The 25,832-nt window shown below is 34.9% G+C and overlaps 3 protein-coding genes across 3 annotated transcripts in view; 2 read left to right on the forward strand and 1 right to left on the reverse strand.

Moving 5' to 3' along the window:
- Window positions 1-12,602, forward strand: part of LOC111002433 — a 42,010-nt gene extending 29,408 nt beyond the window's left edge. The window contains exons 4-8 of the mRNA XM_022272591.2: window positions 1,534-1,640; window positions 5,821-6,003; window positions 6,433-6,597; window positions 10,696-10,813; window positions 10,992-12,602. Coding sequence (XP_022128283.1) covers window positions 1,534-1,640; window positions 5,821-6,003; window positions 6,433-6,597; window positions 10,696-10,779 — 539 coding nt within the window. The 3' untranslated portion in view covers window positions 10,780-10,813; window positions 10,992-12,602. The remainder of the gene's footprint in view (window positions 1-1,533; window positions 1,641-5,820; window positions 6,004-6,432; window positions 6,598-10,695; window positions 10,814-10,991) is intronic.
- Window positions 12,603-14,454: 1,852 nt separating this feature from the next.
- On the reverse strand, window positions 14,455-18,142 carry LOC111002432 (protein lethal(2)denticleless). The gene is made up of 4 exons (XM_022272590.2): window positions 18,015-18,142; window positions 17,732-17,928; window positions 16,989-17,100; window positions 14,455-16,347 (listed from the first exon to the last, which is right to left on the reverse strand). The coding sequence occupies exons 1-4, from the start codon at window positions 18,055-18,057 to the stop codon at window positions 14,693-14,695; spliced, it is 2,007 nt and encodes a 668-aa protein (XP_022128282.2). The 5' UTR covers window positions 18,058-18,142; the 3' UTR covers window positions 14,455-14,692.
- A 278-nt stretch (window positions 18,143-18,420) lies between these two features.
- Window positions 18,421-21,435, forward strand: LOC111002429. Its single transcript, XM_022272588.2, has 2 exons — window positions 18,421-18,904; window positions 19,021-21,435. Exon 2 carries the CDS (start codon window positions 19,025-19,027, stop codon window positions 20,633-20,635), a length of 1,611 nt encoding a protein of 536 aa, XP_022128280.2. The 5' UTR covers window positions 18,421-18,904; window positions 19,021-19,024; the 3' UTR covers window positions 20,636-21,435.
- Window positions 21,436-25,832: the final 4,397 nt, after the last annotated feature.

The following is a 25,832-nucleotide window of genomic DNA, read 5'->3' on the forward strand; positions in this document are numbered from 1 at the left end:
ACTAAAGCATTTCGCTCATTTAAAAGCATTTGGAAATATTTTTGCTGTATAGTTTTTCTATAAAATCAAACCGTTAATACATAAGACTCTTTTTTTTTATACATACAAGAGCTTTATTCATGACTTATCTTTGCATCGGCTCCAAGCTTTTGATTCGTTTTATTTTTATATCCTAAGAGAGAGCTCTTAGAAACTGATGATATAAAAAAAGATTCTTGAATTAAACTATGATTTGGTAATAATATTCCGAAGATTTCTAGTGTAATTTTATCTAATAATAATAATAAGTTACAACTTTATTAATGTGAATAAATAAATGTCATTCTTTTTTTGAGGGAAATTATTGTTATCTACATAATATATCCGAACGAAAACATAAAGCTCGCATTATTCGACAATCTATTTTTCTAAGGTTTTCTTCTATGATACAAATATGTGGATGTTTTTTTTAAATTAACGTTAAAATTAAAGCTTTATTTCATAGAAATGTTTTCCTTCTGTGGAATATTTAATTTACTACTAAACTACGAATGTTTTAAAATCTATATATAAATATATAGATATATATAATAAAATCTATATTTATACCTTCACATAATATGTAGATGAAAATCAAACTATTTAAATCGAATTATTAACATTTTACAAAAAAAACTTTCATATGTAGGAAATAGTGTAATGTAGGTACAAACTATACAGTTTGAATGTATACTAACAATCATTTTCATACTAAATCGTTCACTGAACTAGGAGTGTAATATGTGGCGACTTATGCAATGTATTGACATTTTTAGAGGTGCCCACAGGTCGCCTTAATGGCTCCGTTGAGACAATAGTGTAGCCAGTCTGAATACAAAGGAGCCATATATTGCTATCTGATTCTATTATGCTTTCAGTAAATATATGTACAATTATTACATACTAAATAATTGTGACTTTCGTAAATTTCAAGGGTCTATTTAGCTTACCTTCCAATACTTGGTGGGTAACAGTTTTGTATATCTTGCGTTCAACTTGGTTTCGAAGCCAGGACAATGATTATTTTAGCTGCTTGCCTATTCTAGAGGGTAAACAATATTTTTTGACAAAAGCAGAAATATATCTGGACCGCCTCTGGGGACTTCACGCACGTCTATATATTGCATCAACAATATAATGTCTGTGGAACTTCTTTATACCCACGTTTTGAACTGTTAATTTATTATTATCTTAAATCTTAAATTAGATTGTCATGATTCATGTGCACTGTTTACTTATTGTTTTGTTTTATGTAACTTGTATCAGTTTAGTTTATTTTTATTTCTTTTTGTTTCTGTTAAGTATGTTTTTTTTTTGTTTTCCCTTTTCTATTTTTGCACTTCTTGCCTACCTTATCTATTATACTCATAGTGGTTTTTTCCTTTACTCACAGTGGTTGTCTGGAAGAAATCGCTCTAAAGCGATAAGGCCGCGAGTTGCTTGTCATTAAATTATGTTTAATATTTTCCTTTTATGTAATGCAACGAAGTGTTAATAAATAAATAAATATTATAGGCATGGGCGGAGAGGCGTGCGCTTGCGCTCCTGTTCCACCTCGGCCACTCGTTGCGCCCGAACCGGACCAGCTATATGACCATCACTCCTCAGAAGAAGAATTAGAGGTAAATTAAATCCTTAAATTTTTTTTTTTTGGCTTTTCTTAATTTATGCTAGAGAAGGATTTTTTAAATTAGGCTTTTTCCGACCAAATGATTTCATCAAATATTTTTCAATTATAGTGTACACTCATACTGTGATGTCTAGTAGTCTGTGTCAATTTTTGCTACTTCTAATTTATTTGCTACATTTGTTTTTAAATATTGTAGAATTGTTGATTATTTGCTTTTTTTTTAAAAGAGTACCGAGAGTTTTTTTACGCCGGCTTTTTCTCTCGGGCAACACCCTTTGTCTTCTTTGCCGATGTGATCTTCTTTGGGTTGCTAACAGGCTTGAATTTAATGACGTGGAATAAGTGATACCATGATGATCTTATATTCCAAAATAAACGTATTTTATTTATTTATTATGCTGCTCATTGCATAATAGTTTATTCTGGAATATTCCCTAATTAATAATAATAATTATTATTATTATTATTCCATCATAGATCCGCTTTTACACGAACCCCGTCTTCCAGAACCTCTAACATGAACAAAATGTAGAATGTAAAAGCTAATAGTTTTATGAACTGGTTTCTTTAAGGGGCACGGTAATTGGAAGTAGTTGTCAGTGATTTGAGCCTATACGTTCAGCAGATCTAAAAAGCATGGATCAAATAGGGTCTGGAAATACCCGGGATGTTTTTTCTCTCACTATTCATCTTCCACTAACTGTGACTGTACTGTATAAATCAACTAATTCTTAATTTACATCCAATAAAAACTAATGAGCCGGCCGTAAAATATAATTAGTAATATTAAGACTGTAGTAACCTTCACATTGAGTTAACCTTGATCTAACATTTAAAGCGATCACGCGCACTTATTTTGACGTTTTTAGTAATGACAATTCTAATACCTAACATTGAATGGATATGTTTTCTGTCGATAGCATCTAAAATTGTTTTGTTTTAGTATACCGAAGTTTCTACGGCTTAATTTTTAAAAACTTACTTTAATATAACTTAGTTAAAATTCCTAGACCTAGACTAGGTTGAACAACAAACAACTCTCGCGTCTTTGATGTTCGCTAAGCTTTAACAAGAGCTTTCAACATATTGGCACTGCGTCCCGCAGCCACCTAACGCAATCTAACATTACATCTTCATTCTTAAGCATTTTTCTTTGAATCACAAAGGTTACTGCTTTTTATGATTTTATCATGTAGCTCAGTTCAATGTTTGAATAGTTTACAAAAGTAGGTTGGGTGATACGTGATAAACTCTTGCTACAAAGCTATCAATTTCCATATGAAAAATATGAATACAATTCGATAACGAAGTTTCCTATACGACCGTATCTAATTCACAGCAGAGCTAAGTTAGTTATACCTTGCCAAGCGACCGCCTCCTCACATGCCACATTAATTCTGTACGACACACCGCAACTAAATTAAACCCCCCCTTCCACCCGGGATGCTGTCACAGCAATCGTAACCTCCCCACGTCAAGGGAACCATTATGACATTCAAAAGTACCGCTTCCGAAAACCCTCCATTCACCAAAAGGACATATCTATTCACATTTGCCGAATTCGACCGATATTAACATTAGTGTTGCCATTTCGAATCTCGGATCTCTGTATACGAATTGCTTTTTAAAGACCCATTGTTTGCAAGCTATGCATCTAGTAAATTACAAAACATCTTAGAACAGTTAAACAACGGAATTTATAAACGAACAGAATTATCAGTTATATTTGACGGGTTATCTTTTAATTGGCACAAAGCAAAGGCAAGGACTTAAAATTCTATTTAATCTAATTAAAGCAAACAGATAAAAACCGAGATTAATTTGTTTATGAAGAAATCGGGATAGCGACTGGATTACTTAATATTCGAAGAGAATAATTGATTCCGAATAGAGCTAATATTACGTAAAATAAAAATATCAGGGTGAACGCCCTCCCGGCCTCAGTCTGGCAAAAATTAGTTAAACAAAAGAAAGACATGCAGAGTTCTCACGCCGCGCCACCTGCTTTTATAGATACTCCTTGGCATTCCTCTCCCACAGCCAAATCAAAATAGTTTATTAGTCGATTGTTTTAGACCCATCTGCGTTTGAAATCTTATTGATTTTCTACTATTCGTTGCGGCATTTACTCGATTATCTTTGAACTGTTAAAATCGAATACATATAAGGAAGCGAAAACAAAACGTGTTTTTTAGAGATAACTTTAGAGTTTTGTTGCGAAGACACTTATATTTCTATGAATGCTTTTCATTAACAAAGTGCAGTTACTGGATAATAGCGGGATCATTAAAGTGAATACGTAGAATTACATTTGAACATAGCACAGTACTTGTACTTAACACACGTATTACATCATGTCGGAGTTGTAACTTTGACGCGTAAGACTAGAAGGTAGTCATTTGTGATATCAAAGTGGCGGAGGTGCAGGGTATCATTACGAGGGAGCTTCTAGTGTGACGTGGATCCGGGGAGCGCCCTTCCTGCCCCTACCACATACCCTCTCTGCCTCATTGTAGTCCCTTCAAGAGGTGCCGGCGAACTGAAACAAAATTGCGCCTATCTATACCTTAACATTGTAACATTTACAGACGTATTTCACAATTGCAGACTACATGAAGATTGTATCTATGATTAGATTATTACAGCGCTAAGTAGCACCAACATAATCCCGTAATACATGATATGTCCGCGTTGAATGGTTTCATTGTATTTGTACTCAGAATGCAGGCACAATTATGTTAAACGCCACTTTTCATGTCTACGTAAATACCTACCCATCTTCAGTTTAAGCTATTTTCCTCGTGCTACTGAAAAGAGAACAAACAGTCTACCTACGTTTTGTTAAGTTTTCCTTTTTTCGTCTGCTGCTTACATAACATTTGTTTATCTTCCGCTCGGTTGGAAAATTAGAAATTCTTTTGTCTGTTCTTTAATTGTAAGGAATAAACGGACAATGGTGGATATATTTCTTATGAAATGGATCGTGTGAGATTATACTCTGGCTGACGACTCTACAATGAACTCTTATTGGGCGGCTGTCTATTGTGAACCATGGAGATCCTGTGCCTGCCTTATCTATGCTTATCCATTATCTCGGAAACTGCCTATTAAAGGATTTCTTATCAGGCTGCCTAAGGTTTTGATATATAATCATAATCGGCCTATGTTTAACGGGCTTAGTAAAATTAAACATTGGAAGAATGTTCCAACAGATTAGGTCAGGTTTTTTAAGTCGGCATGTCAAAGACGTTCTAGAAACCTCTTCCGATTTGTGCCGGCAAGAGATAGACGTGAGTAATATTTAGCTAACTAAAATGCGCAGCGGGTTTAGTGTAGTCGGATGATCTCTTTGTGTTCCAGTGAACCGTAAAATTTGGCCGAGACCCGACAGCCGTCGCGCCCCCCGCAACTCCACAACGAAACTTTGCTGTAAATTACTTAAGTTTAAGTTTCTCGTCTTATTTTACTTTTGCGCTATTGTATAGCCACGGAAATGAATAGACGAAAGGAGCTGAAACACGCAATCTATCTTTTATATCACTTTAAAATAGGCCATATTTAACATATTCACGAAATGAAGCAAAGGTTTGTTAGTAGATAAGGTTAGTCGATATTCAATACAGTCGTTAGTAATTTATGCCATTAGATTCCGGTCCCTCAGTGAGTGTACTCGGTTTTTTTCGTAGACTCGTATCCATAATAAATGAGCGGGCAGCCGCAGCGTTTTCGCAAGCTATTTCCAGTTGTTTTTTTCTCCGGTAAGGGTGCGCGGGGCGGAGGGCGGGCGGTGACTCCGGCCATTAATTCAGCCGTGTAATGACGCGACGCTTTGATGGACGAGAATTGCGAGTTCTGCAATTACATGCTGAAATATTCAGTGAAGACGTCGCAGCCCGCCCGCTCCTAACTACCGCTTTTCTTTTCTTTCCGTCGTCCCGCTCCCCTCTATGCCGCCCGGAGCGAAACGACTCGTTTTGATTCAAGACATTACGAGTCGAGTGACTATTTTTTGTAACGCTGCCGGGCCCGTTACGGCGGCTTCCGCTCTCGACTCGAGAATACGCGTGCATTCACAATTCATATATTTTTTGCGGAATACAAGTTGAATTACGGCTCGCCTCACGAACCCTGTCGTAGCATGCACTCATATCGGAGCAATGGGCTTTGGACAGGTGATCAACGGCGGACCAAGCGGTGACAGCGGCGTGGCGGGCGGGGCGACGCGTGCTGAGACGCGGCGGCGTGGTGCCTCTTCGCCGGCACGTGCAGCGCCGGAAAAGCGTCGCTGGCCAGCGCACCCTTATGACGATGACACGCCGCCGCGGGCGCCGTCTGACGACGACGACGACACTAAGGTTCGCCATCTAACCTCCACTGCTCATTGTCCACACTAACACTACCGCGACACCTGCTTCGGGGTCTACCGGGGCCTTACAATAATCAGGTATTTATAGGTAGTATCAGATATAAATAGGTTTACGTTTCATACCAACACGACGATCCACTTTTGCCATTCCCACAACTGTGTGTCTAAGTTTAGCGAGCGATATTCTACGGTAACATTCAAATAAACAGAAAATGATCAGAGAAATCAAATCAAATACATATCTGAGGTTTCTCTTGTAGGCTTAAAATTCGGATTTTGAGAATATTACACTACATTAAATTTCGGTTAACTACACAAAATTTACACGGTTGCTTTTTCACATACGACAGAATATAGAAATTACCTTTCAGATAGAACCATGTTACTGTTGTGTGACTTTGAATTCGTTGTGTTTCAGGTGGAGACGCCTGTCCGATTTCGCACGTCGCCGCCGCTAGAGGCGCTGAAACCGCGGCGTGAACCGTGCGCGTGTGCGCCACGCTCTCCCCGCCGCCGTCGGGCTCCGCTGCCGCCACCGCCGCGTAGACACAGGCCCGCGCTTGACTTTGACAAAATGCAACAGGTACGGTATCTACCATTTATTCTGTACATAGATGCATTCAATTGCAGATCAAATTTCCTTCAGTTTAACGTATACCTCACTTAGGTACTGTATACTATAGGTATATTTTGATCGATATTTTGGTGACCTTTGGGCTAAATATTACTTTCCAGAATCTAAATATTACTTATTAGAATCAATGAAATCTTCTATAGTAATAAATCAGTAGGCATACAGTTATTTAAACACTGATGCGAATCATATTTGTTCACACAATTTACCCCAAGCACGTGCAACGCCATCTAGTGATGCAAATAATGATAAAAACACGGGAGCGCAGAAATGCAAGACCTGCATAAAAACCTTTTTGCTGGTGCTTACTAATGCGCTATTGAGTTTTTTATTTGTGTGTTAGGCTATCATTTATGTATGTTGTAGAATAAACAAGCCCCGTTATTTATAAAAGCAAAATTAGTTCGTTAAAACTAAAACGTATCGTTATTACAATGTATCATGTAAATATATAATATTTTACGAGATTTTTTAATTTTTGAGAGGCCTGTAACAGTTCTAGACGGTTTTTGAAAAGTTTTTTTAGGATTTCACCTTTTTTCATTTACCCTAAAGTAGCAGAGGTATGTGGGTCTCAACTCACACCAGAATCTCTGCTACTCAGAGGCTGGACAATACCCACTAAAACCAACTCGGGTAGTTTCTACAAGGCCGCGTTAGAGACGCTCAGGAGAGAGGGCATAGGCTTTTCCCTATCCACTTGGAGGTCGTAGCGCCAATGGATTTTTAAAGCAAATAAACGGTAAATTCTTAATTTGATTGGACCTTAATATTTGTTTATTTATATTATAACGCCCTCCGCAAGGGGTAGGCAGAGACCACAGATCTTCAGTTGCTACGGTCCTGACGTGAATGTCATGTCATGCATGCTCGTTGGTTATGGGTACTTTTAATTTTTCCATTACCTAGTCCCTTACCTGGACCAAATCCAGAATATCAGTATATCCTACTAGTTAACCGACTCTCATTCATCTGTTCCAACAGACCAAACCTCATCGTATCGTATCCTTGTCTCAACCTCTTTTAACCTACATCACAGATCGATGAACTCTCTAATTTCCACGGAATTTATTCTAGTTTAATCTTTTTCTGCCACACCCAACGTTGACTTCCGTATGCGTCAGGATAAGCTCTCATCCATCTCCTGCAACTCCATTTACTAAATTCCAAGCCTTAACTTCCCTGAAAGTGTATAAGTGGATTAAAACAGCAATTCTTAAAAATATATAATTCATTCCTAAGAGAATGTCTGCTACGTTTATTAACCGAGATGACACACAATGTGTCCGCATATGCGTACTTTCCCACACTGCATGGCGTTCATGCCACATGCTATCCCCACACTCAATCCGACATTTTTATATGTTAATTTTTAATTACTTTTGCGTGCAATTATGCGGACTTGTTATTCTTAAGTTGCGTCATTATTTTATTTAGTTCACTTATAATAAATAGACTGTAACTAGACGATGTGTGTAATTCTAAACAAAACTGAAGCGTTTAATTGTCATCTGAATTGTTGTTGAAAATCGAACCGAGGTTGTATTAACCTGGAGAACCTGGGTTCTGAGAAGCCGCGGAATTTTCTATGCCTTTTTTATGTTCTTTGTTCGACTGTTTTATGTACAAAACTTGTATGTAAATATTATTAATTTTATTTATTCACACTTTACTACATTTATCCAAAAACAAATAACAATACATTATCGTAAGAAAAACAACGGGGTGTCCTTATAGCTTAAAAAATAAACTGAAAACTAACTATCTATTAATATGTTATATAGTTATACATTAAATTATTATTATTTTTACAACGAATTCTTGCTATAGATTTAAAATAATACCTGTGTCTATTCAATATACTGAATGAAAAAATATTCGTATTATGGATTCTAAGCATGGAGCATTTCAATTAATATTCCCTGCATTAAAGCATCAATGAATGAACACTAATTAGAATACCCATTAATACATAATCTATACATATTTACATACTTTATAAAATACATAAATAACCTGAGTTTATGCTGATTATATTTGTATAGGCATATACCATTACTAAAACATATTATGTATATTAGTACTAAACATAAGAGAATGTAGGTACAAGATATTTAAACGTTTGAAACAAAACTCAAAATGCAATGATTATTTCAAAAATAATATTTATTTTCAATATCAAGGCGAAACCGTGACATGTCGCTAGTAGAAGATAAAGTTTCTGCTAAAACACTTTAATAGTGTTAATAATATTAGCTGTACTTGGCTATATTGTAATATATAAAAGTTTCTCTTTGTATAGTTAAATAGATTTACATATCGATACGCCCTCGCCATCGTCAAACGTAACAATAGAATTATGGTCTGAAATCAACAAGTTGTATAACTCAAGAGACTATTTTCCTGATCTGACAACACAAAATTAAAATTAACGCTTATCTCAGGGTCAGTGACCTTTACATGCGGGCTCTACCAGCAGTATGCCTTAAGCTCACAATTCAAACCTTATTAAAATGCGAAAGAATAAGCTGTCAGTATAGAATCATTAACTATAAAGTTGCCTGTGTTAAGTGTCCAATGGTTATTTAGGTATTATGATTTGGGACTTTTTAATAAATTTATAGATATTGTTTGTATTGATATGTACCTAAGGTACTAGAATTTAACTCCAAAATCTTGTAGGTATGTCGCGCTTACACCAAACAAATATAAATAGTTAATATAATTGGGGCACAAAACAGTATAACCTTCTTTTTAATTATGAAGATATATATACAAATACGCAACCAATTAACTCAAATACAAACAGATCTCGATGACAGTTAAATATCGAACTCAACTCCTAACTAGAGTAGACGAAAGTAGCCGGCGACATTTTGATAGTAAATCCTTTGTCATAGTAAAATCGATTCACGTACATGTCCGTACATACATGGGGTCCTGCGATCCTATGCCCGGTGTCCTCAATGAGGACTCCCGCCACTCAATGGCCGTGATGCGCGCGCATTCTACACCTCTCTGTACTACGAAAATAATATGCATTATTGATATCGATTGTCAAGTCACCCCTTAATTGAAAATCAGGGGGATAACTGTATTTCTATACAGTCATTGGGGGAGTTCTAGAGTCTATTAAAACTGTAATTAACAGTCATCGAATGGTATAACAAAAACTATAACTGCTTTTAAAGAGATTTCGTTTTTATCTTGGTTTGGTTACCGGAGAAATAAAAACACCACAAGACGGACAACAGATATTAAATTCTATGTAAACTGTTTTTTATGTGCTACTGCAATTCAGGTGATTTTTATCCGACTTTAAAATTAGGGATGTTATGAGTTAGATCTGTAAGTCTGTGTTGGAAACTGATTATTTGTGTAAGTTTTCTAGTACGTGTGCTATATTTCATAGATGTACGTTCCTTTGTTCACATCTCGCTAACTGAAGGTTGTATTGATTTAATTCATAAGGTCTTTAACCTTATGAATTGAAAAATTCCAGCTTAGGAAGAAGTTAGAAGTCTAGATTTATAAAATTGGTAGGTGGTTTTTGGCAACTCTGATGAGACATGTATAGGTATACCTAGGCGAATAATATTGACAGGTAGGTATTTTAAGTCGATTTTCTTATGTTAAGTACATACACATACATTTATTTGTATAAAGACTGGTTCTTGGAAGTACATTATTATTGCAACAACGCGTGAATAGTCAATTTTAAACATGTGTTTATATGCAAGATTGTAAGCTGGGGTTGGCATGTTGTTGGTCGCTCGTAAAATAAAACCATAATTGATCGTAAGTGTCAAATGTCGTGGCTAAACTTTAATACATTTCTATTTTTAGCCTGTGATTAACCACGAACCCTTTTACATAAAGTACTGAACAAAATTGCGTTTATAGTAAGTGTTTTGATTACACTGTTTCTAAATTTTGTTTAAATTTCTAATAACTTATGATACATTACTATATAGTAATGTATCATAAGTTATTGACGATGATTGATAAGTTATACAATGACATTAACAAAATAAATTTAATTTTCAGTTAAAAGTGGGCGGTGGTGGCGTGCGATCATGGCGCGCGGTTGGTGGTGCGCACGGCGGAGAACTCTCCGTCTTCTGTTGGTGAGCCGCGCGTGTCCCCACACTCGAGCACACTGCTGGTAAATGTTAAAATAATTTAGACCCGCATTATGACTAAAATCCCGGAAATCCCCAAAGTTGGACAGATATTTTATTATTTTCACTGATCCAGCTTGCCAAAGAAGATTTACATTTTATATCTGTAATACTACTCTACTATCTTTGCAATTTTGTCACGCATTTTGTTTTTCTTTCCAGAAATTGTGAGCCTCTCACAATCAGTACAGTTTCCCAAGGATCGTACCAACCCCCCACTGGGCCCGCCGTGACGCGTCGCGCCGGCAGCCGGACACAGGATTCCGCCCGTTTCGTGCGAAACATCGCCCGCCTCTATTTAGTCTATACTTATCCGTTAGCGCAATAAACTATATGTCGTATACACAGTGTTAGTAAGCGACGTTCGCACGAAACAATGCGACCGTCGCGTGCAACGGACGACCGCTGACTATTCGACTTTCATATCATTGTATCGAATCGAGATCGCTCCAGTGTTAGTTCCTCTACACTCAAATAATGATCAAAGTACAAACTTACTGATAGATGTTAGTCGCGCGCCGGGTCGACCCGCCGACACTACGTAGTTTTTGGAAGTATTTACTCATTTTGAATACTGTGTTTAAACTGTTATAGTATATCGGGATGTGTGTATCGCTCGTCAAACTTCCAATTATGACGGAAACTGTGACAGTTTCAGTGATACCAGTAAGCGGTGGATTTTGTACGAAGCCATTGTTAGTTACATAACGAGTAATTTAAATTAGACTTGACGGATGGTATGTTATAATCGGTGGTCCAAGCGGGGAGCGGTGAGCCCCGGGCGGGGCGCAAAGAGCCCCACGCGGGGTCCGCTAGGCCCCATGCATGGACGCGGTCACGCGAGGCGTCAGTTGCCTCGCTATTTGATCTCGAATTGCGACTGATACGCTGGCTGTTTGTGTTAAAACCTCACCTCTTGTATTTCTCTCCTTTCATTTAACACAAAATCTCGAGCCATGCAACGTGATTTCTTTATAGATTATCGAAATGTTTTAACAGTTTTGTCAATTGATACGAACCCGCCGCGCCTTTTGTGCAATATGGCGTCCTTTATACATAGTATTTTTTACAGTCGTTTCGATTCCCGCTTTTTGATAGGGTTTTTGTAAGTTTTGGGAAACGGAAACGTGACGCGAGTGCTCGGGTCGGATGGGGAACGGGGTATGGGACGGAGTGGCGCGCGTGGTTCGTACAAGTATCAAGATTATCGGTTGTACCTAGTTGTAACTTATGTTAGTTTATTTAGCAGGGCTAAAAATTCTGTTACTCTTTGTTGTGTTATACCTAAACCAAAACTAAAACGTTATAAAATAAGAAGAAAAAAAAAATGTGGTGCGAGTGAATCCAGTGAATTTAATGATAGAAGACATTTAACAAATTTTCAAATTAATACGATAAAAGTACTAAGACTTTTTTTTAAATCGCTTGGATAAAGATTGTATGTACATAGTGTTAAGTGTAGGGTAAGTGCAGTCTTAGATGTAGTAGGTATAACAAATTGTATGGCGGAGGCGGCTCATTTGTTAATTTTCTTAAAATTGTGTTATGATTTCTTGCTACGACCGACGTCACACTGACGCCTGCGCTTGCGCCGCTCAAACCCCTGTCCCTGAGCATCGCTCGATTATTTTTATGCAAGTATTTCAGTGGGGGCTTAAAGCGGTGCAACGTTTAACAATCAATCACTGGTGATATTTTACAAGATAATTTATATTTTGTTTTTATATATTGAATTAACAAGCGTAATAAAGAGTGAGCAATGGCACATCTTCACCCTTGTTTTATTTCTAACGTTACCCCTTAGTTCTTAAGGAATAAAACAATTAGCTAATTATAGCGCCCTCTAGCGGAGTGACGCTAGTGAGATTAGTTTTGACTTAGAAGCGACATCTATTGTACAATATATATAAGAAATAAGTACAATGTATTAAAACCTGTTCTTAAGAAAATATATCATTATATACTCTTAACTCGAATGATGCTGACTAGTGGGAGGTTTGTTAATGTTTAGTATAAAAATCAGAACACATTGTTCAGACTTTATTTCAATACAGTAAACTTACATAGCAAAAAAAAACAATTTTCAATTTGAAAGTTTATTTAACAAGGAAATATAACAGACATATCACCATTACAAAATAGTAGAAATACAACTATATAGGTTGGCCAAAAGGTCGCGGATCAAACGCGAGGTTAGATGGGGACATCATCTGCAAAAAGTTGTTCTATGTGAGGTCCTTAGGCTCAATCCCTGCAGTTATGATTTATTTTTACGATTTTATAATCAAATTGTCCTTTTTTACTAATTCTTATATATTCGAAAGAACCAGTTGTGTATGAATCGGACTAGATTGAGATTACAGATGGTATGGATGATATTAAATGTGCCAAATCTCGTTATGCAGGGTCACTTTTCGGTAGAGTATTTTTTATTTCAATGTGGTCCGAAGTCTAGAAAAAGTTATGATTTGTATTATTTAAATCGTATCATATTGGTATCAATAAACAATCATAAATAGCATGTCTAAAGCAAGGTCTCATACGTTCCAATCCCCTGGATATTATGAAAAAGATACAGAATGTAGATTCTTTCGAATATTAATATGAATTAGTAAAAAAAGACAATTTTATTATAAAATCGCAAAATAAATTATAACTCTGCAGGGTTTGATTTTTTTTGTAGCTGATGACCCCATATTAACCCCTTGTTGCGTTTGATCCACGACTTTTAGCCACCCTGTATAATATATAAGTTAAATTTATAGAAGAGTCCTTAAAGTAAACACTAGATTTTTATAATGGATAGTTCTCTAGATGCGAAGTCAGCAGAAGATCTAACAAAGAGGGTTTATGACATCTGGTAATGGCAGGGACCATTTGCGTCAAGTCATATGCTAAAGCAAACTAGTCAAAAGGATCTTCTTGCGAGATCGGTGGTTTTAGAGCTGAGCCAATTAGCATGGTGGGCTTTAAAATCACCAAGTATCACAATTTCAGCAGATCAGTTCGAAACACTTTCGCGCGGGGAATCTCTCGTAGTTACGACTTGCTCGATAAATCGGTTTCGTCAATTCCGCTATAAGACCCATGAGAGCATACGTACAATCACGGATGGTCATCGCAGAGCCAGAGGTTAGAAAAGTCCATTCCCGAGGCGACGAGAACAGATAACCTTCTGACGTATACGCAAACTGGTGCCCGCGGCTCAAATGAATAAAGTGGTACCCCCCTCGAGTAGTTTGTTTGTTCTGCAATAGTATTGTCTTTTATTAACATAACTTTTACACATTTAAAGAAAAACACTTTTATACGGATTATAGTTATGTATTATTGTATTTAAACTTATAATTATTTAGACATAATTTTAAATTTAAACCGACGTTTCGCGTGCTTTACAGCGTGCGTGGTCACGGTGACTGAAGACAAAGGTGTTAAATGTCAAAAAGTATTACAGCTATAGAAAATGTTGTGTGTGTGTGTGTGTGTGTTTGTTCTGCAATTTCATATTTGTGGGAGGGGGGATGGGCTCCAGGTGAGTTATAAACCCTTCCATAAAATGAGCAGAATTGACCAGTTTGTGGTTTATATCACTATCAAGAGTATATAGGAGTAATAAAACTATAATAAATTTTATGCATATTTATTGTTGTCCTAAGTATAAAAAATCATTAACTTAAGGCCTATAAGGAACTAGTTTATAAGATTTCGCCTCATACTTACATAAATTTAAACATTAAAGAAACATTACTATTAGTTATTGGGCTCAAGTATGCCTGTATCAGTTCTGACATAGCTTAAGTCCACTCACAGATGAGACAATAACTAGTTGTCTATGGTTAAAATAGATTATACACTTATCCTAATCAGTTCTCTCGCCTGGAAACACTAAAATATTTAAGTAGTGTTCCAGGTTTGTTTGTTTTTGGCGGTCTGTCTGTGGCTGAATTTCTTCGCGTTGGTGTGTTTTGGTCTTTTGGGCTAAGCGGAGCTGACGTAACTTGAACTTTGTCTTCCACCTTACCCTTCTTCTGTCGAACCATCAGTGTCAACCAATTTGTCGTATCCTGTTTTTTCTTGACTGGTGACATTAGGCTCAGGTGCGGGGCTTCACCCGTCATTACGTAATTGGGCAAATTTTCCGTAGGAGTGGAGAAAGAGATAATTCTGACTTTACATGGACTGACTTTGACTGGAGTTCTGTTTGTAGATGGCGAAATAGCTTTAGGACTTTTCGGCGAAAGAATTTTGTAGGATTTTTTTTCATAATTTTTGGTGGGAGTTGTAAACGAACAACTAGGTTGCGCAATATAGCAGTCGTTGACCATTTGGATTTGATCTGAATTATAAAAGTCCTTTCCACTATCTCTGTCATCGTTTAAGTGGCGTTTAGAACCCGCTGGCAATAACTTTGGCTCTTCCTCTTCAGGAATAACATCTGGTCTAAGCCTCTTAGCTAGAGACTCGTCACCCTTAGACGCGTTCATGAGGTCTGTAAGGCATCGTTTTGTTTTTCTTCCCGTGTTATTTTCTGTTCGCATACGCTTCGGGCTCTGCGAGCTCGACCTGTTACTTCCTAATCTTCTCTTGAGAGAATTTGGGGTCAAGTCAATATGCCTAGCCTTCCATAGATCCGGGTGAGAGATATCTCTGCGCGGGACGATTTCAGCTTTGCCCTCATATTTCACATCGTCTTCGAGGCACTCGCGCCCGATTCTCCAAATTTTATGACGTGCATCATCACTGCATGTCACGATCTTTACGTCCCCCTTCTGACACCAGGCAGCGCAAGTCACTTCAGCCCAGTGACCAGTTAGTTTAACGATCGGATCAGAATACTTGACATTCCAAATATATGCATTTTTGTCGCTACTCCCACTGACCAGATACATACTGTCCGGACTTAAACTGGTCTTAATGTAAAATGTACTATTTTCATGTCCCCGGTACCTTTGCTCGGGTATGGTGTTGTAAGTGGATATATTGAAACAGTAAATATAATTATCCATACAACTTGCATATAGACGCATCCTAGCATTATCAATGATAAGATTCGTGTAACCATTTTTAGTTGACATTCCACAGTACGGTATAGCATGTTTGGGAAGTGGTTCCCTTCTGTGTACACTGTAATTCTTGCGTAGATCCCACACTTTGATAATTCCATCGCATTCTCCACACGAGATGAGTGTTTGGTCATCTTGGAAAACTAGTCCAGTGACTGATATGGCACGGTGGGGATCGAGGCGAGCTCTCTTCGAGTGTGAACCGGGGGTTTTGGGTGTAAAACTTAAAGAGTGGCAGTTTACTAAGCAGTTATCGGGCTTAACCACTACAGAAGGTTGATTGTTAGCTCGAACATCCCAAATAAGGATGCGACCATCTCGAGCGCCCGTCGCGAACACGGCTGGCTCTTGCGGTCGAAACACGGCTGTTTTTACTGAGCGCGTGTGATGAGTGAATAAAACTACACGTCTAGGTGCAGATTCTGCAACATTCCACAGGCTAGCCGTGTGGTCACCTATAACAAATAAATGGCATACACATTATACTCAACAAGGCAATAAGTTTAATTTTCCAGATAATATTATATTTGCAACGACTACATCAAGCAATAGATGAACTATTAGAATTTTCATATGTTTAAATTGTGTATTATAGTTAGATTATATCATGTATGTAAAACTTACTTATATTATATATATAATATTGTGCTCTGTATAAAATTTGTTTTTAGAAAAATTTAAAAGGACATTATTGCAAAACTTGCAACAATTTATAAGATATGGGTAGAAACAATTAAGCCTTTGATTGTTATAAAGTGGTGTGAAAAAGTTAATAGAAATCTACAAGAAATCTTTTAAAAGAGATATATTTTATGTTTTAATATTTTAGTTCCTTTCCATTATATAAAAGGGTGCAAATGATCCTACAGAACAGCTGTAATAGGCGGCCACCGCAGGGAAATATACCCTTTTAATAATTTCTTCAAAGTCCTTCAATGAAAAAGGAAGACATTCACTAGGAGCCAATATATTCCAAAGATAATTATCATTTTATTATTCTAAAAATATATTCTTAATTCCTAAATAAATAAATAGGGCTTGCTGCTCCAACAAATTAAGTTTCATCTACATATGAAAATATGCCTATTTCCCTTACCTGAAACTGTAACAAAATTCATGTGCTTAGGCATCCAAGCTAAATCAAACACAGCATTATCATGACATTGAAACCCTTCTAAAGAATTAGCTTTTGATGCTGTTGATGTATCCTGAAACCCAATTTAAAATAATTACTACAAATATTCATGATGGATAAATTACATTTATAAAAACTCAGTTTTGCATCGCGCTGCCCGGACATACAATGACCACTATTTAGACCTTGACTTGTTTAGGTTATCACGGTTAAAAAGTCTATTAAGTATATCCATAGCACAAAATCACCTACATCATAAGCACACCCCACGTACATACCCACACTTTTACATCATCACACAACACAACCAATTTAGGCTTAGTTAAATAAATTAAATCACAATTAGTCAAATGTATTAAATACTTTTTGTTTGTTTGTTTGTCCCCTTTTATAAATCCTTTTGTTGTAAAATTTATCATGTATTCCATCTTTGGCTATAATATTCTCAGGCAGGCTTGGCTATATAATTTATGTTAGCTGTATGAGTACTAAATAAATAAATATTAAAACATATTTTTAGAGAAACTTCTCCTTGTGTAACATTTTCCAGGGTAATGTTACAAATTGTTTTTATTGAATTTAAATACCTATCAAAATATAGTGCTAGTAAAATTTAGTATACAGTGCAAGATAAACAAGATACATTTATTAACAGAATTCTTTCACACCCTATGTTGTACAAAACATTGTTTAGAGTAAATTACCTGAATAGTAACTCGACCGTCTTCATCCGCCAGTGCTACTATGTGTTCATATCCTGAAGCTTCAGAGAAGCGACAAGCAAATATAGGTGAATCTTGATCGAAATTGGCAGCCTGAGCATTGCTCTGCAGTCCATAATAAGACTCATCCTCGCATACCACGAACCGTTTCAGAATATTATCGTAGTTAAACCGACCATCTAAATAATAAAAACAAATTTATAGGTTATTGCGAACACTTAATATGTTACATATCTTAATCTTACTATAAATCGATTATACTTACAAATGCCTAGCTGACGATCAATTAGACTTTGTAAATTATTCATTTTATAATTATAGCATACTAAACAAATTGCCTTAGTATTTTATGAAACAAAACAAAAGAGCAATGGCTAAATAAATTTACCCGCAAAAAATATTGTCAGTGTTAAGGCTTGTGTTTGTGACAGTGACAGAGATAGTATACACATTCAAAAGAATTTCAATAGTATGTAGAAAATATACAAACAGAGAATGCTTGCTTATATTATCAATGAAATAATCATGAAATAAATGCGCAGCTTCGATCATAAAAAAATAAACCGTATTTTAATACATTAATGTGGTGATAACATCAATAAAGTGGCGGCACTGCGATTTTGTAAATTAAAACTTCATATTGAAAACATAATAATATGGCGTAACAAAAATTCCTTACACCTCTTTTTTTAAGACAATCCAAAAACGCCTTAGTTATTATTCTAACAATTATGTTGCGAAAGCCAAATGTGGCGTTTATTTGCGAATTATATGATATTGTGAGCTTCCATTCTCCAATAATGTTTTATTATCAATGTCTGAATTCTGTGGCTTGGTTTTTCGTTTGAGTGTCATAACTCATATGTCACGAGAAATATTTCGTTTTCCTGTACTCTGAATTTAATAATTTTGTGAATTTGTATTAGAATTTGCTACGAAAACAATAAGATTTATAAAATTTTTCTTTTTCTGTGATTTTAAGGTCGCTTTAGATCATATAAAAAGGTACCTTAATATATACGGTACCGTATTGATACAACTGATACAAAATTTAAAAGCTTATATAGGTTGTGTTTATACGATTTAAAGGATTTAAATATATTCCGTAAAATTGTTATGTTTAGTTATAACATGTTGATTTAAAGCACATTTAACGTAAGTAATCTTACTTGTTTTTATAAAAGCTTTTTGTGATTGTTACAACAATGGTTAAAAATATGTTTTTACATATTAATGTGTCTTAATTCTAATTATAATGTAAACCCTTCCAGGTGCATGGAATGTGAAGAAAATGGCGGGAAATGTTGGTCACCGGCGTGTAGGGTCAAGCGGAAGCGACGAACTGATGATGCAAGGGACCTGCATATGCATAACACCCATCCAATGCCTGGGACGTCTTCTTCTCAGCCAATGCACAACAAAGAATTTCACCAACGTAAATTCATTGAAACCGACATTATCTTCAACCTGCCTAGAAGAGATCCCTTTATGAACAATATGGATGAGATTTCTTATTGGGTTTATACAAAACGAGCTCCATGCCTCTACGACTATGATAAACTTATGAAGAAACAAACTGTAGAGGCTCACAGTTCAAGAGATTATGCACTTCCAATTGAAAATGAGGTTTCACCACCGAAAAAGAAAAAGAAAAACCTACTAGATAATAATTCATACTTATCTGAAAAACAGCGGAATGTTTACTTTGAAACTCCTCAGCAAAACCAAAAGAGAGTTGTGAATAACTGTAAGTCAATTTCATCTGGCAGTGGTATTGAAGTTAATATAAAAAATACTTCAACACCAAATCCAAAAAAGCCAAGAATTCATAAAATTAGTAAAAATAGTTTAACTAGAAGAAATAAAACTGCAAGATCTACACCTAAAGTGGAATCCCCTTCGCAACAACAAAACTTAAGAAGGAGTTTGCGTCTCCAACAAAGTATGAATACCACTGGAATCTTTGATTCTTCTGGAGAAATTGTAAATGATAGTGCTATTAATGGTATTAGAAGTCAAGAAATGGTACAAGCTAAACAAGGTGAAGATAGCATGAAAAGATTAGATAGTGAACTGAGTAGAAGTAAAAAAGAAATAATAAAAAGGAAATCAAAAAATGATGTATGTAATGGTGAATATGAAGACTACAGTGATGTATCAGGTTTCACAGCAAACTATATACGTTCAACTAAACTTAAAAAAACACCTAGAAAGGTGAGAAGAAGGACTAACAAGCTTATTATACAAGATTCTAGACAAAGTGTAGATGACGTCAACAAGGTAATTGTTTGTGTAAACAAATCTATGAACACAGGTGAGGAAACATCTGCTGTTTTAAATAACAGTACAGACTCATCTCAAAATGTAATCAATCTAATCACTGTTTCCAATAAAGAAAAATCAAAAAGGATAAACCAAAGCACATCTTTGCTTAAATTTGTAAATTCAACTGATGAAAAACACATCTCAAAAAAGAATAATGGTCACTTGGCAAATGAGTCCTTTCAATCAGGCAGCAGTGCTACATCACGTTATCCTAGACGGGTAAAAAATACACAAAATAAAGGAAAACCACCTCAAAAAAAGAATGATAGGAAAGAGAATTCACCTGAAAGATTCGTATATAGAACTAGGAGTCGTAAAAGACTTATTGAAAACACATGTGATCAAATAAACTTGAATGAGGAAAGCTCTAGTCCAGTAATAAATGTTGGAAGCCCAGTATGTGCAAAGAAGAATATTAGAGATACTGATGCACGGCAACAGAAGTGTATTAAAAAACAATCATTGAAAAAGGATTCATTAAGAGACAAAAGTGGTTTTGCTACTTGTTTTTCAGATAGTGATAGTGATGCGGAACCTAAGCAGAGAAAATTTTTTTGTTAAGAACATGCATTGTAACTGACTTATCAAGTTACATTCTTGCTACTGATTATAGGTTATTACTTGGTTTAAATTAAATTCTTCACCAGTGTTAAACAAATGCTGTTTGTATATTGTAGCTTGACAAAATTGTAATGTATCAAATATACTAACTTGTAGATATATAGCCTGCAATTTGCTGAATAAATTGTAATAGAGCATGGTATATGGATTTGGTCAGTGCCTATAAAAAGCACATTTTATCTAATATTTATAGATTTTAGTGATAAAAAACACTCAAATACGTAAGAGTGAATTAGTAGTAATATGCGATATATAGAGTAATTTTATACATCATTTGAAATTTGGAACACAATGTTAATACATCACAAGTTTTATAGGCTTATCTAAATAGATGTTGACTTTCATAAAATACATAATATATTTTAAAAGTATACCTTTTTTATAGTTTTAAAGAAACTAATTATTTGTAATATGGTCATGTCAACAATAATTTTTAATTTTTGTACATTATTTGAGAGATACAAATGTCTTGTCTTCTACTAAACCAGCTGCTTGATACTATAATTGAATTGTAGGTTGTAAACAAATTTTACAGCTCATTTATTGACATTTTAAACAACTATATAATTTAGACCCGTCTAGTATCAAATAGTTAATTTAGTATAAGATATATTATATTGATTTAATTCAGTTATAATTTGATTATAAAATTGTATTATTAGTGCCATTTTTAGAAAGTAAATATGATGTAAATTTGTAAACCATGACAGGCTTAATTTTTTTAGGTTAATTTTATTTTAATAATATTCCTTCAGATTGATTTAAATTGATTTGCGTAAATATTTTATATTATAATATATTATTATGTGCTTGAAATTATGGAGTATTAAATTAAAATGTTATACCCTAAAGAGTTAATTATTTAGATTAAGATAAATGTTATAGTAATATTTAAATTTTTATTGGGTTACTAAAATTGAAATTGAAATTTTCTTATGAAATTGCCCAATATATCAATTCACTGGTTTTCGATCTGAAACTATGACATCTATATGTTGAAATCATAACTAGTTTCTTTTAAGATATACGGTTTTTATAAAGTTATAAATTTGTCGCGAGATGGCGTGACATACAATTAGTAGTTTAGGTAAACACTTACATTAAATGCCTATAGATGTCGTGATTCCGCAAGATATTTACAACTTACAACTTTTACATCAAATAACCTCTTTTAATTTAAGTATATAACTTTTTTGCCTTTTGACTTACAATGTAATGTGATTTCCAGGACTAAAGAATTTAAGAAGAGTAAAAATAGTAAAATAAAAGTCTTTCTTGTCGCTACTGGCCTAAAGATGTCGCATATAGTAAAAATCCTAATATTAAAAGAAAGATCATGTTATTTGTTTTGACTCTTGATTATATTTGACTCGACCTTCTTGAAATTTAATGAAAATAATAATTATAAATGCGTAATTCTGTAAATTTCGGTAATCAAAAAGGAAATCAACAAAGTAGAAACCTTTCTGCACGGATTTCTGATACAATAAAAGTCAACAAGTATGATTATTTCGCTTGACTTACTCCATTCGTAAAATAGACTATTTCTGTCGTGGGAATCGGCTTATCGTTAGAACTCAGATGTCAACAAACACACCTTTAGCATTGGTGTTAACATAACAAGAAACAGGTAGAAATACTTATGCGAGACGTACTGTATAATTTTGGCTTACATTTTACAGTTGTCTACATAAAAACCTAAGCAGACTTATTATTGTAAACTAATAAATATAATGTAAAACTTATAAAGCATAGAGCTTAAGAAACTGGAATTATGGTAAGGTTAAGTACCCTGACCAGTCAGTCATAAAAGCGTTTAGTCAGAACACACCCAGTTTACGGCAAATTGGCGAGAGTCATTCAATGCCCAGAAAGTAATTAAGTTTTTTTTCTTCTTCTTACAAGTGCGATCTTACAGATGCAATCTGACCAAATTTCGTAAAGCAATACAAATGTTATAAACGTCCAAGTAAAACGTAATATCTTACAACCTAAGTATATCTATCTGAATTTGTAACATTACGAGACCCTATTAACTGATCTAAGGACAATTAAATCCTTTCTGGTTGCCATTACGTATGAAATTATTGAACTTGTAATCGCTTTAATATCCGTTAACTCGTAATTAATTTATGCTGTAGTTGCAACTAGAAATAACAATGTTGATAAGTATTTAATGTTTAGTTAGGAGACATAAAAATTACTATTGCAATTGCATGCAACTGATTCTATTGAAAATCAATAAGCACATTCTAAATATGTGAAGACACAGATACATTTCAAACCAACAAAAATATTTACTTAAAACAATCTGATGCAGTATTAAATATCAAGCATTTTCGACAAATTAGTTGACGTGCAACGTATCGTAAGACGTAACTCGAGATCTATTTGTACAACTGTTACACACCAATGCTAAAAAACCAGCCGTAATAATATTTATTCAGTAGTGTTTTGTTTTTCAGTAAAATATGTTATTTTGAACGAGAGAAAGTTACCTATGTTAATAGCAGAAGTTTTGCTCTGCTAATTAATAAAATACTATAACTAGATTTGTTACTTAAATGATTTGATCACATAAATATTAAAAATTACGAAATGAATAAACAACGTTTTTTGTATAACTTTTACGTTTGCACATTTTGTCGCTTGACTTCACTAACTGAACCCACTTATGTGGTGTTAAGAAGAATGTATTGTGGAAAAAAACCAAAAACCAAAACGCTTGAAGTCTAGGCTTCAGCGTTCTATATCTGTTTCGTAATCAAATGCCTTTTTAGATAGGCAAGTAGATGATCAGCCTTCTGTGCCTGATATGCCGTCAGTGGTAAGGTTTGCCGGTTTCTTCACCGTACCAGCGAGTGTCAAATGCGTAGAAAGAATTATATTGGTTGGCAGCCGTGATTGGAACGCAAGACCTCAGAGTTGTGAAGTGCATTTATTAACGCCAAACCGAATATATTTATTTCAAATTAGCTTATTAATTTGTCTACGTATTAATTTTCTTGAAACGTGTGAAAATAAAGTAATTTTCTACTGGATATAGTACATACTTCGTCTAAGGACTTGGTATATATTTAATTAAACAAATAAGTCTTCACGTAATTTAAAAACCTACATTAATGCAAGCCTCTATGGAATACAGGTACGTAAAATGACCTCTTTGGCCCTCTGTACCTTTTAGTAAAAGCGTATAAAGAACATTCCTGACTAATTTCACCACATCTCGCTTTTATTATGGAACAAACAACGCAACAGCCCATTCCCGTCTCGAAAGGAGCACAATTAGTGTTGCCCAAATAATGGACATAATAGTACAGAGATCGGGTAACACAGCGAGTGAACGTGTGGAGGTGGGAAATAGGGTTGCTATGTTCAAATTCACCCGATTATTGGGTATTCTTTGTAACCAAATATATTTATTTGAAACTTCAAGAATTATTAAATCATTAGCGTTTTACAAAAATCTATTTAGAGGCATCCATCATATAAGATTTTAGAGCATAAGTGGTAGAGTGCCAATACAGTAAACAGCTGAGACTTCGGTACCGTCATTGGCAGCAGGAGTGGGCTCCAGAAACTGGACTCCGAAAAGTTATACTGCCATGGAATGATTTAAAAAGTGTAAGGATTAGTTCAGAGACATTAAACATTTCCTAGAGACTGTTAAGCATTTAATTAAAGCACTATATATTAGACTTGGCAGGACTCGCGAGTCCTCTGGCATTGAGTGTATCCATGAGTGGCGGTATCACTTAACATCAGGTAAGCCCCCTGCCCGTTTGCCCTGTTCTATAAAAATAAAGTCACACTTTTTCCTGGGGTAGTATGTACGAGTCAAGGCTGTACATTTCGCTCACTAAGGCTTAAGTTTTATAAGCGAGGCGATTTGCTAAATCGTCGGAGGCTCTCTCATCAACTGTAAAATTGCATTCATTCGTTACATAGCAATTAACATTTCATTATTTCGCTTATTCATCCTCTCCTCCCTCCTCTATTCTTTAAAGCACTCTGATGCCCCGGAACCGTAAAAGTCCTTTTATTTTATCCCTTTAAAAAAATATATAAGTAAAAAAAATTAAATCTTCTAAATGTTACATTATATTCAGTGTAAATCAATATATTAAAACTGGCAACACCATGAAGTAAATAAGATACTCGCTCTAATATAGATGTATAATCAGTTTTTATCAAAGAATTCGCCGACAATTCATTCACAATCCTTTGACATTTGGAAGGAAACGTTTTGACAAAATTGTCAAAATTTGGCCTTAAGATTATTTTGCAGGTATAAAGTTTATTAGATCCAGCTTTTTTATGAAATTTTATCATAAACGTAGAGTTTTGATATTTGTTAATGTAGCGAGATTTAAACATTTCAATCAATTAAATTGGAGTATCTTTTTACTAGAAAATACAATAAAAAACTCCTTGGTAATAAAACCAATAATCAAGTTGGTTTCATGTCTGCACAAGAATTCGTCAAATCACTTTGGATTCAGGAGGAATAAGCCAATTAGTTTCGTATTTGATTATCTGCGATTAACAGTTATTAAATTAATTGTGGCAGTAGTGACATATATTTTGACATAATATGTAATTTTTTTCTTTGTTTAATATGCACTGCAGAATTTTAACTTTAAATGGTTGCTTTCTGTGTCTATTTTGATTAATAAAAGTTTTCCAAAAATTGATTTTTAGTGTCATATTAAGTTCCTTATTTTTCATTCCAAAAGCGCTGTTCATTTCAGCACAGCGAAAAGGTCTGATGAAGCAACAAAGGCGTACAGGAAGTTTTGTCTCACTTCCGATAGGGTTGGAACGGCTTCAAGACCACGCCCGTTCCCGGCTCCCGCTAATAAAACACTGCCCTTTTATGCCATATTCGTATTATATTTCTATGACGTCAATCATCACCTGACTCTTAGGCCCGTACTGTGGAACTTCAATCAATCTTATATGTAGTTTTAAGTAAAACCACAACAATTTTTTTTTAAAGTTTCCTTGTTTGTAATTTCTATGTTCTAAAATAATTGAGGTGTGTTTGGAAATATTCTCTTACATTTTTAAGGATTGTTCTCGAATTTATAAATAAATAAATAGCTGTAGGTAATTTCACTATTTAGTTTGAAGTATT

The sequence above is a fragment of the Pieris rapae genome, chromosome 15 (assembly GCF_905147795.1).
Source record: "Pieris rapae chromosome 15, ilPieRapa1.1, whole genome shotgun sequence".
NCBI lineage: Eukaryota > Metazoa > Arthropoda > Insecta > Lepidoptera > Pieridae > Pieris > Pieris rapae.

Excerpts from the sequence above, each read along its gene's own strand:
- LOC111002432 (XM_022272590.2), bottom strand. The coding sequence starts at position 18,057 with ATGAATAATTTACAAAGTCTAATTGATCGTCAGCTAGGCATTT. Across the intron at positions 17,929-18,014 it reads TGATCGTCAGCTAGGCATTT|ATGGTCGGTTTAACTACGAT; the intron begins GTAAGTATAATC and ends TTTATTATTTAG. Across the intron at positions 16,348-16,988 it reads GAATTTTGTTACAGTTTCAG|GTGACCACACGGCTAGCCTG; the intron begins GTAAGGGAAATA and ends TATTTGTTATAG.
- LOC111002429 (XM_022272588.2), top strand. The coding sequence starts at position 19,025 with ATGGAATGTGAAGAAAATGGCGGGAAATGTTGGTCACCGGCGTGTAGG.